The sequence below is a fragment of the Mirounga leonina genome, unplaced genomic scaffold, assembly GCF_011800145.1.
Source record: "Mirounga leonina isolate KUSES-001 unplaced genomic scaffold, KU_Mleo_1.0 Mir_151, whole genome shotgun sequence".
In the NCBI taxonomy this organism is placed as follows: domain Eukaryota; kingdom Metazoa; phylum Chordata; class Mammalia; order Carnivora; family Phocidae; genus Mirounga; species Mirounga leonina.
Genome location: NW_023270377.1, coordinates 70,738,473 through 70,755,490, shown reverse-complemented (window position 1 = coordinate 70,755,490; position 17,018 = coordinate 70,738,473). Strand labels below are relative to the sequence as shown.

The 17,018-nt window shown below is 39.6% G+C and overlaps 1 protein-coding gene across 5 annotated transcripts in view; it reads left to right on the top strand.

Moving 5' to 3' along the window:
- TANC1 (tetratricopeptide repeat, ankyrin repeat and coiled-coil containing 1) overlaps window positions 1-17,018 on the top strand; it is a 230,247-nt gene that overhangs the window by 77,419 nt on the left and 135,810 nt on the right. For all 5 annotated transcript variants that reach the window (XM_035007968.1, XM_035007970.1, XM_035007971.1 and 2 more), the window contains one exon: window positions 1,021-1,099. In XM_035007968.1, coding sequence (XP_034863859.1) covers window positions 1,039-1,099 — 61 coding nt within the window. In that variant the 5' untranslated portion in view covers window positions 1,021-1,038. The remainder of the gene's footprint in view (window positions 1-1,020; window positions 1,100-17,018) is intronic.

The window sequence follows — 17,018 nt, the reverse complement described above, 5'->3', positions numbered from 1 at the left end:
CTCTTCTACACACGAGTTTCTCCCTCTTAGCCCCTCTCCCCCTCTTCTTTCTTCCAGGAGCAACCTGCCTGCCTTCCACCTTCCTGCCCTTAGTGCATTAACAAGGTTGTGATGGGTAACACAACCCACTCGGATTTGTTACTGCTGGAAGTTGTCCAGCCATCTCATCTGAGTTACTGGAGGAAAAAGAGAGCTGCAGGAGACTCCATGATGAAATAATGGTCCTTTTGTCTGTCTCTTGCTATAGGGATGGTTTTAGGTTTCCTCTTAGGCCTGGGCCATTGTGTTGTTTTTCCATGCTCAGTACAACCCTGTTAAAAAATGCAGCTTATCATTTTAAGGATTCAGCTGTAGTGCCACAGACTGTTCTACTTTCCTCCCCATCCCCCCCCCCCCCAAAAGTCCTAACCATATGTAGTAAAAACGCACTGTCGTGTATGCTGTTTGATTGGGGCTCCTGACATCACCTTTAAAATGTGTTTCTGTTGTATTTATTTTGCAAATGCTTATAAGGTATGTTTTAATCTGATAAACTTCCAAAATGTTTTCCTTGCGGTTATATCATCAGTAGCATCTGCAAAACATGCCTTTAACTGTGTAGCTTTCTTCTTAACCATTATCTTGTTGATTCTCCGTCCTCATGTTTTCTTTTGATGAGCTGGGGTTAGATCTGAATTCCTGTGCCAGACATCTTACAGTAATGTGCCCAGATTTAGCCTTGTAACCTTAATTCGATGTGGAATGCTGAGAATGCCCTGGGTGTGTGTGTGTGTGTGTGTAACTTACAACAATACAGTGAACTTATGATCACTTCATTAAAAGTTATAAAACACTCCTTGTGTCTTTAACATTTAGTTCCCCATCTTAGTTTCTTCACAGAAAATTACTGTAAGACTCAGGGTACCTTTACATTTTGCTAAGCAATCTGTTAGAGCCCAAGTTACCTTTTATGTCAGTATGTAAGTTCCATTCCAGCTCACAACCCCTAATTGCTCTTCCCTCCCCTCCTTTTCTCTTTAGAAGCAAAGCGTGTGGAAAATGTTAAAAGCTGTGCTGAAGAAGAGCCGTGAGGGAGGAAAGGGAAGCAGGAAAGAAACCGGTATGTACAAGCAGGTGTCCAGGGGGCCGTGACACCTGTGCACTCCAGGCTGGGTGGGCACCATTACGTTGGGAATGGGTCTGAGGAGTGTTCTGGGTTAGGACGCACATAATACTGGAAGCTATGAGAAACTAAATGTATTTGTGAAGGTTTTTTTTTTTTTCTAAGATTTTACTTATTTTAGAGAGAGACCGTGAGAGTGAGATAGAGCATGAGTGGGGTGAGGGGCAGAGGGAGAAGCAGACTCCCCGCTGAGCGGGGAGCCCAATGTAGGACTCGATCCCAGGACTCTGGGATCATGACCTAAGCCGAAGGCAGACACCCAACTGACTGAGCCACCCAGGCACCCCTATTTCTGAGCTTGCTTATGGGAAGTGACTTTAAAAATCGAGTTTGGGTTATGAACCAAATCCTTCCTCAGAAGACTTGTAAGGTTCATAATTTTAACATCATTCAGATCCAGACGTAGTCAGAGTTATAGACATGGAGGGATAGCAGGTGTGTCCAGGAATTTGGTTTCTAGAGAGCCCTTTCCCTTTTCCCACACGTGATTGCATTTTGTTTGACCAACTGCTGGCTGACTGGTCCTCCTCTTTTGAGTATCAAATTTTCCGCCTAACAGGTGTAGCCTCACTCAGTGCCAGACTGCTAGTTTTCATTATGATGAGAGCTACTTCATTTGGCTTGGATTTCATTCCTGTTTATAGACTTCTGGTGCTTATGTGGTCCTTGTGACTCTTCATTGCATTCCATGTGATAAACTCTTCTAACGTTATTTTGGTGACCACTTAGTGGCCTATTTTTCTAGAAAAATTACATATTGTTTATCATTATTATACAATAAAAATCTGTTAGCATGGATTAATTTCCCCAAAATGTGCTATTTTACTCTGCAAATTTATGATAATCCCGAGTTGGAAGTGGCTGGTTTTCTGAGTTACTGTATTGAATAACACTTCAGTTTTGATTTCTATTAAAGTATAAATCCACTTATTACTAAAACATCACTGAATTACAGTTAACTCTTCATTTGAAAAGATCTTGTAATACCTTTTATTACATGTGTGTATATAATTACATAATATATGTAATGTTATGACAATGTTAATATCTGTTGTTTCTGTACTTACGTCATAGAATAAGAGGGCTTAAACTTTTTAGTTATATGGAACTTAGACAAATTTTGTTATCCCTTAAACCAAAAAGTCTGCAACCGCAAACTTACGTTAAAAGTAGTCTTTATTGTAAAGTTACTGTTAAGATTCCATCAGAAGCTTCTCATTAATCCCCGCATAAGCTGATACAAAGAAAAGATTTCAGTTTTTAACGATAGAAACAAGAGACCATAGTCAGCTTTTAACCTTAAGAAACCAGCCCCTACCTTTGAATAATTAATTAGAATTGTTACTATGGAGAATTTTCAGTTCACACAATTTCTGTCCAGGAGGACATTCACCCTCTGCTGGGTCAAGGCCAAAATATCCTTCTCTTTATTTTTCTGAAAGCGGTTTAAAAAAATTCCCGCCCCCCCCCCCCCCCCCCCCGGTTTTGGCTCATCTGACATTCATCCTAGGGATTTTGTTACTTGCTTCTTTAGATGTCTTTGTAATTTCCAGCATAAAGTTAGGTCCTAAGCTGTCTGTCTGGCTGGAGCCGCCCAATGAGTGGCCTGGGTCTCCAAGCCAAAACTCCCTACTTAGTAATGGAGTCTTTCACAACAGACCCACCATCCTCTTTGACCAGTGCCAGTGAAATAACAAACAGTACAGTAATGATTTGGGGCACCCTGCCTTTCAGAATGGCCAGACAGTGAACATAGTTTGCATTTGTAACTTTTCCCATTTTAGAACATGTGATTTTGGGTTTATTCCCCTCTCTGGTCCTTAAGAGCAACTACGTTTTTTTCTGAATCATTTCTTCATAATAATTCCCACACTATGGCTTTTCACTAATGCAAACCAACTTGAAAAAGCAATGGGAACATTTCTCATAAAACATCTATATGGTATGTGCCTTTTTTCTCTTAACTAGAACCTGGTTGTGTTGGGGAACAAGGCAGATGGAATTTTAAATCTTGATGAAGTTATGTCACAAGATGATTGGGGAAAATACTTGGAATTTGACCATTCATATGTTGAGCTCTGTGCCAATTCTCATTATATAAGTAGATCATAGCTAAGTTTCTGTGTAAATTAAAGTTAGCTAATCTGTGGAGACTGCCCTGAAACTTGAGTAATAATATCTCCTGCAATATGGAAAAATTTTGCTCTACTGTTTCCAATTAAAACCAATCTTTGTTGCAAAGACAAAGGAAAATTCATTTCTATGTACTTGAACTAACAATTATAGAAATTTAGGAAATATTTTTGTCTAAAATATTGAGCTCAGCATTTTATATATCCTTTGTAGATTGTTTTTACAATCTTGAACCTCCCCCCCCCTTTTTTATCAAATTGGCTTTGAGAATTTAGAAAACATAATCACTGAGTTAAATTTAGTATTCAAAAGAAAACAAACATTTTTCGGAAGTATTGAAAAGTTGTTATACCTTCAGTTCCTATCCCTAAAAGAAAATGTCCCATATATCTACTTTAAATTACTGGCAAAATTTTAGCAGGTATTGAAATTTAAGTTACATGTATATAAGGGTATTTGAAATATATATAGTATTAAACTATTGAACCCTGAGTGAACTCTAAAAATAGCAAAATTCTTTTTTTTTTAACCTAGGAAATGCTTATAGCTAAGCAAAACATATTTTCTGAAAGCTGTAGAATGTGTCAGAGAATACAGTATTAAAAGCTTGAAAATGTTTTTGGGGAAAGTACATTTGCCTTGTCCCCACTATTCCATCAGTGCAAATGAGCACTGTGTTTCTCTTGACCTTGAGTTAGTCCTGAGGCAGCAAAAATCAATATTAAACCACAGTGTGGGGAGAGCTAGATAAGGGCGTGTGTGTGTGTGTGTGTGTGTGTGTATATATATACATATATATTTTTTCCCCCTCCCTGCTCTTATGTTAGGACCTTGATTTTTTTTTTTCTTTTTTTTAAGATTTTTATTTATTTGACAGAGAAACAGTGAGAGAGGGAACAGAAGCAGGGGGAGTGGGAGAGGGAGAAACAGGCTTCCCGCGGAGCAGAGAGCCTGATGTGGGGCTCGATCCCAGGACCCTGGGATCATGAACTGAGCCAAAGGCAGACACTTAACGACTGAGCCACCCAGGTGCCCCTAGGACCTTGATCTTAAGCAAATGTGGTATTTATTTTGAGGCTCTCCAGAGAGGAGAGACCATGTCTTTTTATTTTAAGTGACCTTTGCTATCAAAAAACTTTCGTGTTACTATTATTAAACCTATTTAAAGATGAAATAATTAAGTATATTGAGAGTATTCTGATACAAATCTGGACCAAAATAAGTTTAGAGTTGATATAAGAGCAGTGTAGGGAATTAATATCTTTTCTGTATAACAACACTATTTAGAGAATGCATGGGGAAATGTCCCATTTTATAATAGAAACAAAAACTTTAAATATTAACCAAAAAAAAAAGTGTGCAAAACTTACATTGAAGAGAAGAATAAAACTTTGTTGAAGCACTTAACAGAAGAACAATGTTCCCAAATGGGCAGATGCAGTATTTTAAACCGACTCTCTCTTATGGAATTACCTATGCATTCCATTTAATCCCTAATGAAATTCCAACTATTTTATTTTTAAAGACCTTGTTCTTTTAGAGCAGTCTGAAGTTCACAGAAAAACTGAGCAGCAGGTACAGGGATTTCCTATGTAGCCTCTGTCCCCACTCATACGTAGTCTCCCCCAGGATCAACACCTCCCACCAGAGTAGTGCATTTGTTACAACTGATGAACCCACACTGACACATCATAATCACCCAAATTCCACAGTTTACATCAGGGTTCATTCTTGGTATGGTACATTCTGTGGGTTTGGACAAATATGTAATGATCTGTATCTGTATCATACACAGTATTTTCACTGCCCAGAAAAGTCCTGTCTTTTTTTTTTTTTTAACTTGACATAACCAGTTGATCTAAAAATTCATCTGAAAGAGAAAATGCTTAAGAATAGCCAAGGAAAAACAAAGTGTGGGGCAAGTGTTTCTAAATGGCTGAACCTGGTTCCCATGCCTGGCTTCTAGCTGCAAAAGAGGCTGGACAAATATGTATTTTGACTTCTTAGCTTCTATAGGGTAAAGTGGACTTCACCTCCCACTAAGGCATGCGCTGTGGACGATTCTTCTGTCATCGACATTGGCAGGTCCCCTCTACCACAAAAACCAAGCACAGATATTTAGTATAGCTGATTAGAATACCTACTGTGTCCACCTAGTAAATGATTTGGCTAGTTTTTTGGACTTTTTTTTTTTTCCTATTGGTCTCCAAGAAATGAATACTGATTTTTTACCTAACATCTTGAGTATAATTATAGCTCACAGCTGATGACAGTTTTTGTTTTTTCTTTTAATCCCAGAGATATTGGCATCATTCTGGAAGCATTAGGCAGGCGAGACCTATTGCCTTCTGAGAGAGGGTTGGTCCCTCTCCCTCTATATGCATTCCTTCTCCTGTCCTCTGCCAATCTTGAAACCATAGCCTTTTGCTCTATCCAACTTTTCTAGTTGATCTGTTTTGGTGTGGAGGTGGCTCCATGTTGAGTCAGAAGAACAAAGTTTGGTGAACTTTTAATTGTGGTACTGCCTCAATTAAAATACAGACTGATGGGACACCTGGGTGGCTTAGTCGTTAAGCGTCTGCCTTCAGCTCGGGTCATGATCCCAGGGTCCTGGGATCGAGCTCTGCATTGGGCTCCCTGATCGGCTGGGAGTCTGCTTCTCCCTCTCCCCCTGCTTGTGTTCCCTCTCTCGCTGTGTCTCTCTCTGTCAAATAAAATCTTTAAAAAAAAATATATATATATATATAGACTGATGAAGGGTTGCTTAATATGCCAAAATAATTGTTTATTAGTCTTTCCCTTCAATTATTTGTGTTCTTTTTTTTCCAGCGGGGGGGGGGGGGGGGGGCTTAGTTTGAAGTAATTTACTTAAAAAAAATGACATTTGACCTTCACCTTTTCATCATTAAAACCCAGCTGGTTGGCTAAGTGCACTTACAATGGTGTTAATTAAGGCATTGGATAGTCTCTAAACTTGAGTGTGTACTGAATTAATCTGTTAGCTTTGCATCTAATCCTTCACTTTGAATTTGTAGTAAAAGCAGGCTGTTTGCCTCTAAAGTTTAAAAGCCATTGATGTGATTGTTAAATGTGGTATTTTAAGCCATTCCAGGCTGCAGTCTGGTTTTCAGTGGTACCTTCTAAAAATGCCTCAATACAAACGATGCTTTGTTTTATCCGGAAAATATGAAGCTGCTTTTGATTATTCTGTGCTGCATTGCCCATTTTCTGTGGTTGTGGACTATTATTTAGGAATTTAGTGCAGTGACTGTCTTGCTGAGCTATGGATATTTGGTATCTTGTTGTTAACGGACTCCAAAAATGTTTCCCAAGCAACAGAACAGGCAGAAATAATTCAATCTAACGTATTGTATTTCGCTTTACCAGGGCACTTAAGCAAATTCTGTAAAATATTGGGGCAGGATATAAACACAGAATAGAGGCCAAGCTGGCTTTTGGTAGAATCAGGAACGCTATTCCCTCTGGTTAGCTTGGTTCCTTCACCAGTTTCTCTTTGTTGTCTCTTATACCTGTCTCAAAGTCTAGAAAAAGCAGACTGTGGAATTAGAAGTCACAGACTCAAATCCTAACTTGATCGCCTCCCAGTTTACATGAATTTGGACAAGTTCCTTAACTTGACTAAGCTGCCTTACAAGGATGTCATCAGGGCTAAATAAGAGAACCTTTTTGCAGAAGCGTCTCACTCGACACCTGGCTTCTGCTTGATACTCTGCAGACCTTTCCTTTCCTGAGAAAACTGTGTGGTGCCTTGAACAAACAAAACCATTGTAAGACTTCTTGTTCTTTCCCAGTTGAAGAAAAGGCAGGACTGCTCTCAGGCAGAGGAGTGATGTTCTGAAAGCTTCTTTCCATGACTTCCCATCTTCAAATACAGATTCTGCCATCATCCTTGCATACTGAAGTCTTTTGTGCCATCTTGACCCTTTTCCTCATAACAAAACTGAAAGCTGAGTCCTTGGTGTCCGTGGTCTCTCATGTGGTGGTTTATACTTGGGAAATCCATTTATTTTACCTATCAGCCTATATCAAGTACTGGCATTTTATCCTTTTTCTTTGTGAACTTAAACCAAAAGACTTTCTCCCTTGCTAAAGAGATTTTGGGAGTCAGTAAGCAACTTTAAGAATAGATTTCTAAGTACAGTTGATAGAGTTCCTGGGATGTTTCATTTCAACACATCCTTAATTAATGAAGGTCTTCCTATGTAGAAGGCTCTGCCTTCCATCCTCTTTGTAGCTTTCCCATGTGTTTTAGGGAAATAGAAAGGATGAAAGAGAGAAGGAGGAGAACAGATACTTAGCATTTGTCATGTGTCAGGCATCTACATGTCATGGACCAAGCTGGTTCATCCTGAATGGCCTGTTTCCTGTGAAGGGCATAATTAGAGAAAGCTCTGGACAGAGAAGGTGAAATCAAGATACCTCCTGGATTTTCTGTTTTCTGGCTAATAAGAACCCCCCCCCCGCCCCCGCCAGCAAGTCACAGCCTATCTGAATCATAACATTTGTAGCAGAATTCTCAAACAACATTTATTTGGGTTCCTCTTTGTATGTGCAGTTGTCCCCAGAACAATGCAGAGGTTATGGATTCCAGCCCCCATATAGTTGAAAATCTACATATAACTTTTGACTCCCCAGAATGTAAACTAATAACCTATTGGACTGGAAGCCTTACTGATAAAAAACAATCTATTAACACATATTTTGTGTTATTTACTATATTATAACCTAGAAAAAAAGTTTGCTAAGAAAATCTGGGGAAGAGAAAATACGTTTACAGTACTGACTGTATTTATTGGGGGGGAAAAAGCCACGTAGAAGTGGACCTGTGTAGTTCAAACCCGTTCTGTTCAAGGGTCAACTGTATATGTGTAAACGCAGTAGGAAACTTAATAGGGAACATAAAATAACAGTTCAGAGTCTTTTTTTGGATCAAATCTAATTTTATTATATACATATTAAAAAAAAAAAAAAGCTGGGGCGCCTGGGTGGCTTAGTTGTTAGGCATCTGCCTTCAGCTCAGGTCACGATCCCAGGGTCCTGGGATCAAGCCCCGCATCAGGCTCCCTGCTCTGCGGGAAGCCTGCTTCTCCCTCTCCTACTCCCCCTGCTTGTGTTCCCTCTCTCGCTGTCTCTCTCTGTGAAATAAATAAATCTTTAAAAAAACAAAACAAAACTGCTTTTCTGTAAAATAACCCCAAAACAATGGTCTTATTTTCTATATACCTAATTTTCAAAGAGGCTTGTCATGTGTAGTTTCTAATTCCCATAAAAACTCTATATCTGAATTTTCATGTGACCATTTGCTTTTTTTTTTGAAAGAAATTGAGAGCAAGTGGGGGTGGCCGGGGAGAGGGAGAGAGAATCTTAAGTAGGCTCCACAGCCAGCAAGGAGCCAGACATGGGGCTCGATTTCACGGCACTGATATCCTGACCTGAGCTGAAATCAAGAGTTGCTTGCTTAACCGACTAAGCCACCCAGAAGCCCCTCATTTGCATTTTCTAGGAGGAGAATTCCAAGGTTTTATTTCTATTCTACAGAAATATAGAAAACTTGATTTCATATAATCTGTTGGCAAATGTAGTTTGTAGTGGGGAGGTAGGCTACTAAAGATTTGACCTAGATTGACTTTTTTTTTTCCTGTGAAGGATGATCTAAGCTTACTATTCATCTTAAGAGGATGAGGCTTCGACCTTGAGTTGTCCTGCAGCTGATGGGTGGCCACCAAGGCTAACCCGTTGGGTAGCATTAGCCTTGGTGTGGAGCCTCAAATTGAGAAACCTTTATTCACATCTGAAATCACGGAATTGGAAAGTAGAGTCTGCTTGTCTCCACCGTGTGGTGAAGACTCTTTCTGGCTTGTAGTTACCTTCTTCCTGTGTCCTCAAATGGCAAGAGAGAGCTCTCTGGTACTTCTTCTGACAAGGACACTAATCCCATCACAAGGGCCCCACCCTCCTGAGGTCAGTTAAAACTAATTATCTTCAGGGGCCCCATCTCCAAATACCATCACATGTGGGTTTAAGGCTACAAATTTTCAGGAGACACAGTTCAGTCCGTAGCACTTGTCTCTTTTCTGATTATAAATGTAATACTGTATTTCACTGACTATAAAACATACCATACTTCATGTACCTCTAAGGAAGAAAGAGCTACTGTCAATTAACTGACATGATACTTTATTACTTAAAATGTTTGCCTTACTGAAGATTTCCTTTAGAGTTATTTTTATGTGTCTCAATCTTTTTCATAAAACTGAAGGCAAAGAGGGGACTCTGGGTGGTGCAGCTGGTTGGGGATCCAACTCTTGGTTTTGGCTTGGGTCGTGTGTGCTCTTTTGGTCATAGGATTGAGCCCCAAATCGGGCTGTGTGCTTGGCATGGGATCTGCTTGGGATTCTTCTCCCTCTCTGCCCCTCCCGCTCGTGTGCTTGTGTGTACATTCTCTCTCTCTCTCTCAAATAAGTCTTAAAGAAAAAAAAAAAAAAACTGAGGGAAAATATAAACAGGTTGATTAAAGCATTTCTAATTTATATTCAGAGCCTAATTCTTGTCATTTTTTTAAACCTAGTTGTCAATATCCATTTTTCTCCACATTACATTTCTACCATCCTTTCATGATCTCAAAAGGAGATTTTAATGGAAAGCTTTCAGATATAATTCAGGGTTCTTTTGCCTTCCACAGCTGACCTTAAGTGATCTGTTGAGTGAAACCTGGAAAGGGCTAAAATTGTCATTCTACCAGATGTGACAACCCAGGTTTGCAGTCAGTGGATACGACGTTATGATCACTGCCTGGGTGATGCTGATTTTTAAGATGCCATCAACTATTACATGCATTCAGTTTTAGAGAAGTTAAAGTGAGAATAAATATGGGTCTTTGAATCTGTGCCCAATATAGTATGTGCTCATTGTAAAAAATTTGGAGAATACTAATAAGAATTTAAAAAGCCCCAGGATATTCTTTGTCTTTTGCTTATCCTTTTCAATGTCATTAGTCTTTGATAAATGCTTAATATTTTATTGTACTCCTATACCATGATTTTGTTTGGGGACATGCTTTTCTCATTCATTTAAAAAAAACAAGCCTCTGGAAAATAGGTATCTGTCTAGAAATCTCTGATTATTTTAGTAGAATGTTTCTAGGCAAGAAATTAATAATGAAAAGAAAAACTTTTCAGAAGCCTGTGGTACCTCTTGCCAAATTCTTTTCCAGAAGGATTGTATTGATTGTCACCTGTGTAAGCAGTATGTGATTGTGCCTTACATGACTCTTCCTAGTATTGGGTATTTGTAGATTTTAATAATCTTTGCTGATTTTATAAGTTAAAACATGTATATGTTTTTAATTAGCATTTCTTTGAGATTGTTAGACCTCTTAAATATTCAGTATCTGTTTATATTTTCTCCTCATTGTCTTTTTATGACCTTGTACAATTGACCCTTGAACAACATGGGGGTTAGAGGCACCTACCCTCCTCCTTCCCCATCCACACTCAAAAATTCGAGTATAACTTTTGACTCTCCAGAACTTAATAGCCTATTGTTGACCAGAAGCTTTCCCAATAATGTAAATAGTTGATTGACACATTTTGTATATTTATTATATACTGTATTCTTACAAAAGAGTAAGCTAGAGAAAAATGTTAAGAAAATAATAAAGAGAAAATACATTTACAATATTATACTGTATTTACTGAAAAAGATAAGCGTCTTCATGGTCCTGTGTAGTTTAAACCCATGTTGTTCAAGGGTCAGCTGTACATTTTTTCTGTTGGGAGTGTGAGAGGCTCCTCAGTCTGGATCTTCCCTTTTTCTAGTATGGCCCCTGGTGTGTAGTAGTAGGATTTCCTTATAAAGTCACTCACAGGGGAATTTTTATTGAAGTTACTAAAACTTGCCTGTGTTCCACAGGAAGAAGTGTCTCCTGTGTTGTTAAAATACCAGGTTTGTGTTGAGGCTGGAGATATTGCTGGTCTGATTGTCTTCTGTTTAAGAAATTTATAGAGAAGCCAAAATAAAGGCATAAAACCGACTCAAAATGAGTCATCACGTTTTCCACAGTACTTGATAACTTTCTCTCTCTCTGCACAGTCCGAAAGTCTCAGTACCTCCTGATACCTGGATGTGCTAGAAGCCTTGTTCCCAGTGAGTTGCTACCAGCAGGCTGGGATAGTTCCGGATAGTTAAGCATCTCTTTAATAAATTGCTGTATTCGCTTTTTTGTTGTTGTTTTTTTTTTTTTTTGAGAGAGTGCGTGCACAGGCAGGGGCAACAGGCAGAGGGAGAAAAAGGCTCCCCGCTGAGCAAGGAGCCCTACATGGGACTCGATTCCAGGACCCTGGGATTATGACCCGAGCCAAAGGCAGACGCCTAACCAACTGAGTCACCCAGGTGCCTCAAACTGCTGTATTGTTAAGTGTAAAAATTTTTATCCATGGTTTATAATCTTAGATTTTTATATGTAGGGATTCTTTTTCAAACTAAGGTAAAGTAATGAAATTAAAGGTTTTAGAACCAGAAGAGTCTTAGAAATTGAGTTCATGGTCTTCATTTTTTTTTTTTTATTTTTTATTTTTTTTTTTAAGATTTTATTTGAGAGAGAGACAGCATGAGCTGGGGGGAGAGGAACAGAGGGAGAGGGATAAGCAGGCTCCCCACTGAGCAAGGAGTCTGACAAGGGTCTCCCAATCCCAGGACCCTGTGATCGTGACCTGAGCCAAAACCAAGAGCTGGACGCTTAACCAGCTGAGCCACCCGGGCACCCCAGTGTCGTCTTTTTTGAGGAATATTTGGAAAAGAGGCATTGAGCAACTGCCCAACATTATATAGCTAAAGCAAACATGGGATTGAAGTGTAGTTTCTGACTCCAGACTAGTTTAGTTTCTACTGTGTCTCTGGCTAGCTCCATTATTTTTATTTCTAGCACTGAATAAATAGAAAGGAAGAGCTATCCGTGAGATAGAAGACAGTAGATTTCCTTTATAATTTCTCTCTCCAGGAATTTTGATTTCTACTCTGCCCCAACCCCAAAAGATTATTTGAGTTTCTTATATGGTCTTTATTGATAAAGACTCAGTAACTGTGAATAGTATCTCTTCTTTTTCTATATCATTTTTTTTTCCCCTAAAGATTTTATTATTAGAGAGAGAGGGAAAGAGAGAGAACACGAGCTGGGTGAGAGGCAGAGGGAGAAGCAGACTACCTGCTGAGCAGGGAGCCTGATGCGAGACTCAACCCTGGGACTCCAGGATCATGACCTGAGCTGAAGGCAGACGCCCAACTGACTGAGCCACCCAGGTGCCCCCTTTTTCTGTATCTTAAGGACCATTTCTGCTTGGTGTCTTTGAGACCATTACAAATCCATCCTATTTGGTTTTTGTAAAGCCATTTAAACACCATAAATGTAAATAGTTAAATATACAATTATTTAAAAAAAAAAAAAAAAACAACTAGGGTGCCTGGGTGGCTCAGTAGGTTGGGCATCTGCCTCTGGCTCGGGTCATGATCTTAGAGTCCCAGGATTGAGTCCTGCATTGGGCTCCCTGCTCGGCAGGGAGTCTGCTTCTCCCTCTGCCCCTCACCCAACTTGTGCTTTCGCTCTCAAATAAATAAAATTAAGGAAAAAAAAAAAACTAATAGTATTAAAAATAAAGACACATCCCTATTTCTTCTCTGCTTTGCTTTTTGCTCTCTAAAGGCAATTAACGTTTATTTGATTTTCCAGATATTTTCTATGTATGTGCATATGTACACACATACATAGATGCTTAAGAAAACCCACATGGACTTTACAGTGTTTTATTTGTAAATTTGTTGATTGCAGTTTTAGACATTTTTCATATTAGCACACACTGATAGGTTTTTTTTTTTAAGTTGCTCAATATTACATTGGACAGATAGCCTATAACTTATTTCATTTTTCCCCTGTTGATAGTTGGTTAACAAGTTTGTTCATTTATAATCTTCCTAGATTTTTGTCAAATTGCCCTTCAAAAAGGTGGCATTAAATTTACAATTCCATTTTCAGTATATGAGAATGTCTGTTTACACACTTACCAACATGGGTTATAATCAAATTATTTCATCTTTGCAGTGTGATAGGCAAAAATTGTATCTCATTTTAATTATGCAATTCTTCAGAATGAATTCAAACACATGTTTATTGGCCATTTGAAATCCTACTGCCTGGATCTGTAGCCTGGCTCCATAGTTTACCAGCTGTGTGAAAATGAGCAAATTACTTAAACTTTCTGTGCCTCACGGGTCACTTATGAGGATTAAATGAGTTTATAGAGTGCTTAAATCCATGTTCTTGACACATAGTATATATTATATAAGTATTTGTCATAGAGATTTAAATTTTTTCTGTCCTGTCTGTATGCTTACCTATTTTTTTGTTGTTGTTTAGTATCTGTTTTAATATTTTGATAAGTGGTTAACCATTGATTACCAGCTAGAGTTCTAAGCAAGTCACACATGTCATGTTTAATTTTGATTAAAACCTAAAAAGATTCATGTATGTTTCATTCTTTATTTTTGGTAGGATTAAGTGAAGGATTTTGTTTTAATTCTGTAAGTTCAGTGTTGAAAACTGAAAGGTTGCACATCATTCTTTCAGGGAGGTCAGCTCTCTTTCTTTCCCTGCTTTGTATGAGAGTTTTGATGCTGCTAATCTGATTAAACCTCTTAAAGCTACATCCTTCGCTCTAAGATTATGAAGATTAGAGATTCTGGAGTTCTTCCCTCCCCCATCCATTAAATGGTTTCCATGGTTATTGGACTCCCCAAACAGTACTTCAAATCCCTTCTGATTTCGTGGAAGCAGCATCTCAAAGATGAATGAGCCCTCTGCTGGCTTGGCTTCAGGAAACTTGGGAGTTCCAGTTTAATGTAGCTGCTAGCTCTTTTTGAACAAGTGTTTCATTTTTCTGAACTTCTGTTTCCTTGCCTATAAAATGAAGGTAATAATCTGTCGTACAGTTATGATACAGGTCAAATGAAATGAAGTTTTTTTTATTTTAAGTTCAGGCATGATAATATCGATGATGTGAGTAATTTGTTTCACTCTTAGCACAGGGTAACCTTGGTTTGGGGAAATGCCCATCAAGTGAGGAAATAAAATATACTCCTATAAATATTTAAATTTATAACAGGAATTTTTGATACCCAAATGTTGTGAGGGAGGGGTGAGATCTTTTTTCTTCCTCAGATATAATAGAGAAGCTGGGAAGTGAATCTTCTGGGAGAAAATAGGGCAGCACTGATGAAAGTTGCTCTTTGAGTATTTACCATGTATCGGACAGTGTGCTAAATGCTTATAAACAGTTACCCCCCATAATCAGTAGCTTATTAGTAGAGGTTAGAGAGCTAGTTTAAGATTGTGCAGTTACGGGGCGCCTGGGTGGCTCAGTTGGTTAAGCGACTGCCTTCAGCTCAGGTCATGATCCTGGAGTCCCGGGATCGAGTCCCGCATCGGGCTCCCTGCTCGGCAGGGGGTCTGCTTCTCGCTCTGACCCTCTTCCCTTTCGTGCTCTCTGTCTCTCATTCTCTCTCTCTCTCTCAAATAAATAAATAAAATCTTAAAAAAAAAAAGATTGTGCAGTTAGTGGCAGAGCCAAGATTTGAACCTAGTTTGTCTCCAAAGCCCGCGTCCTCTGTAGCATAGCAGCCGAGTTGTGTAAGCTTCCACCATCTGCAACATAGTCTCTCTCTCCCAGCGTTGTTTGTTGTCCTGATGATCCAGTGAGTTACAGGGCTTAGAACAGTGCCTGGACCACTGTAAGCATTTTATATTTGCTCTTACTATGATTGATAGTATTTTCTGTGTCATTCTTTTTTTTTTTTTTCCCCCACCACCCCTTGACCCCTTTAGACTTTAGGGAATGGCAGCGTCTTGGATAGTTTTGTTTCCCTGCCTATGTGGCAGACACAACCCTGGCCATTTCATCTGGTGCAGATGGAGGAGAGCCGTGGTGATGGGTCTGGCCTTAGCAGAGTGCTGTGGGGGCATGCTGTGGGGCAGTTGTTGTCAACAGTCTGGGATGGCATGTGCTGGCTAGGATAGGGAAGGGGGAAAGGGTTTAAGTCCCAAACACAAGGATCCGCCACCAGAAGCCTCTGTATCTGCCAAGACAAGATGTGTGTGCACTCAGAGGTGTGGTGCCCGTATGATTCGGTGTTCACCTTGTCCTTATAAAAATGGGCTTTAGCGTAGTTGTCTAGTGCATTGGTTCCTCAATCTGGCTGCTTCCCAAAAGCATTTGCGAGTCAAATTCCCACCCAACCCCGAGGTGGGGCTCAAGCATATGTATTTGTAATGTAATGGTTAGCCAGGTTTAAGAGCCACTAGGAGCCTGCTGTTTGTTCCTAAGTCTGTGCAGGGCCGGCCCCAGAAGTACATGTATGTGATTTGAAAACTCTTGGGAGAAGGAGCTCCCCCATTATCTAGTCAACCCTGTTCTTGGCAGCCGTCTAAAGGTGCATTTGAAATACAGCTCTACAAGGAGATGAGTGACAAGGGTTCCCTTCCAGAAATAACCAGGGACAGGATTTCATCAAAGCAATTTGTATTTTACTTGGTTCTTGTGTTTATGTCGATTCCTCATCAATATTTGCGTATTCTCATGCTTCCAAGTTAGACACACAAGCAGTGATAACTATTGAATATAATTTTGATGCTTAACTTACATGCAACTTTATAGAAATCGTTTGAGGACTGTATTTCCCAGAGCGATGCTCAGAGAATGAATGGAGTAACTCGCATTCCATTTTATATTTGAGAAATCATGATTAGAGTGGAATGTTAATATGGTTAGCTGTGGTGAGACAATATTGACGTTGTTGCTAAGATATTGTACCAGACATGTCATTGAGGCTGCTGTTTTGAAAACTGAGCGATGCTGCCTCCCCCCGCCCCCCCATTTGCGGTGCTGGTGGTGCTGGTAGAGCAGGAATATAGCAAATAAAATAACAGATGCAAAAAATGTAGTCGTCTTGTTCTCTCTCTCCACTCCCTGCCCCCCCCCAGTGCAGGCCTGGAAAGGATCTTGCTAAACAGCCACATGTACACAATTGACTATACTGCTTTTTTCTAGAATGTGTGAATTGGTTATATAGCATTTTTAACGTGTTTTTTTGTGGGGAAGAAACTTTCAGTGCTGCTTAGAAACTTGGAGATATTTTCCCTCCAAATGTTTATAGATCCCATTTTCCTTGTAAGGAGTTGAAATAAGATAAATGGTAGCAGCTCCCTCTTATCCTTCCTTTCTCTTGTAATGAGGCCTGTTGGCAACAGAATTGCTGATGGGACTGCCAGAGTTTAGATTTGAGTTGTTAGGGAGTGGTGTGCTGGTTATGGTATTGTTCTAAAAGTCTTTTACTCCCCACTTATTTTTCCACCCCCAAAATGTCATCGTGTCCAATATGACAGAATGTTCCCAATGATTATCATTCAGGGAAACGTGACTTGCTAAATTATCTGTGGATGACAGCCAGAATTTCTTAAGCACCAAACAGCATTCCATGCTTGGTACACACCTTGGTTAGGGGATCCACAGTGTACAAAGGCAGGCTGGTGTGAAGCCATGATGAAGAGTTCTGATGGTGGGTCAGACTGCCTGGGTTCAAATCCACATCTACCACTTGCAGGTTGTGGGGGCCTAGGCAGCTTACTTAGTAGCCTCCCTAAGCATTAGTTTTCTCA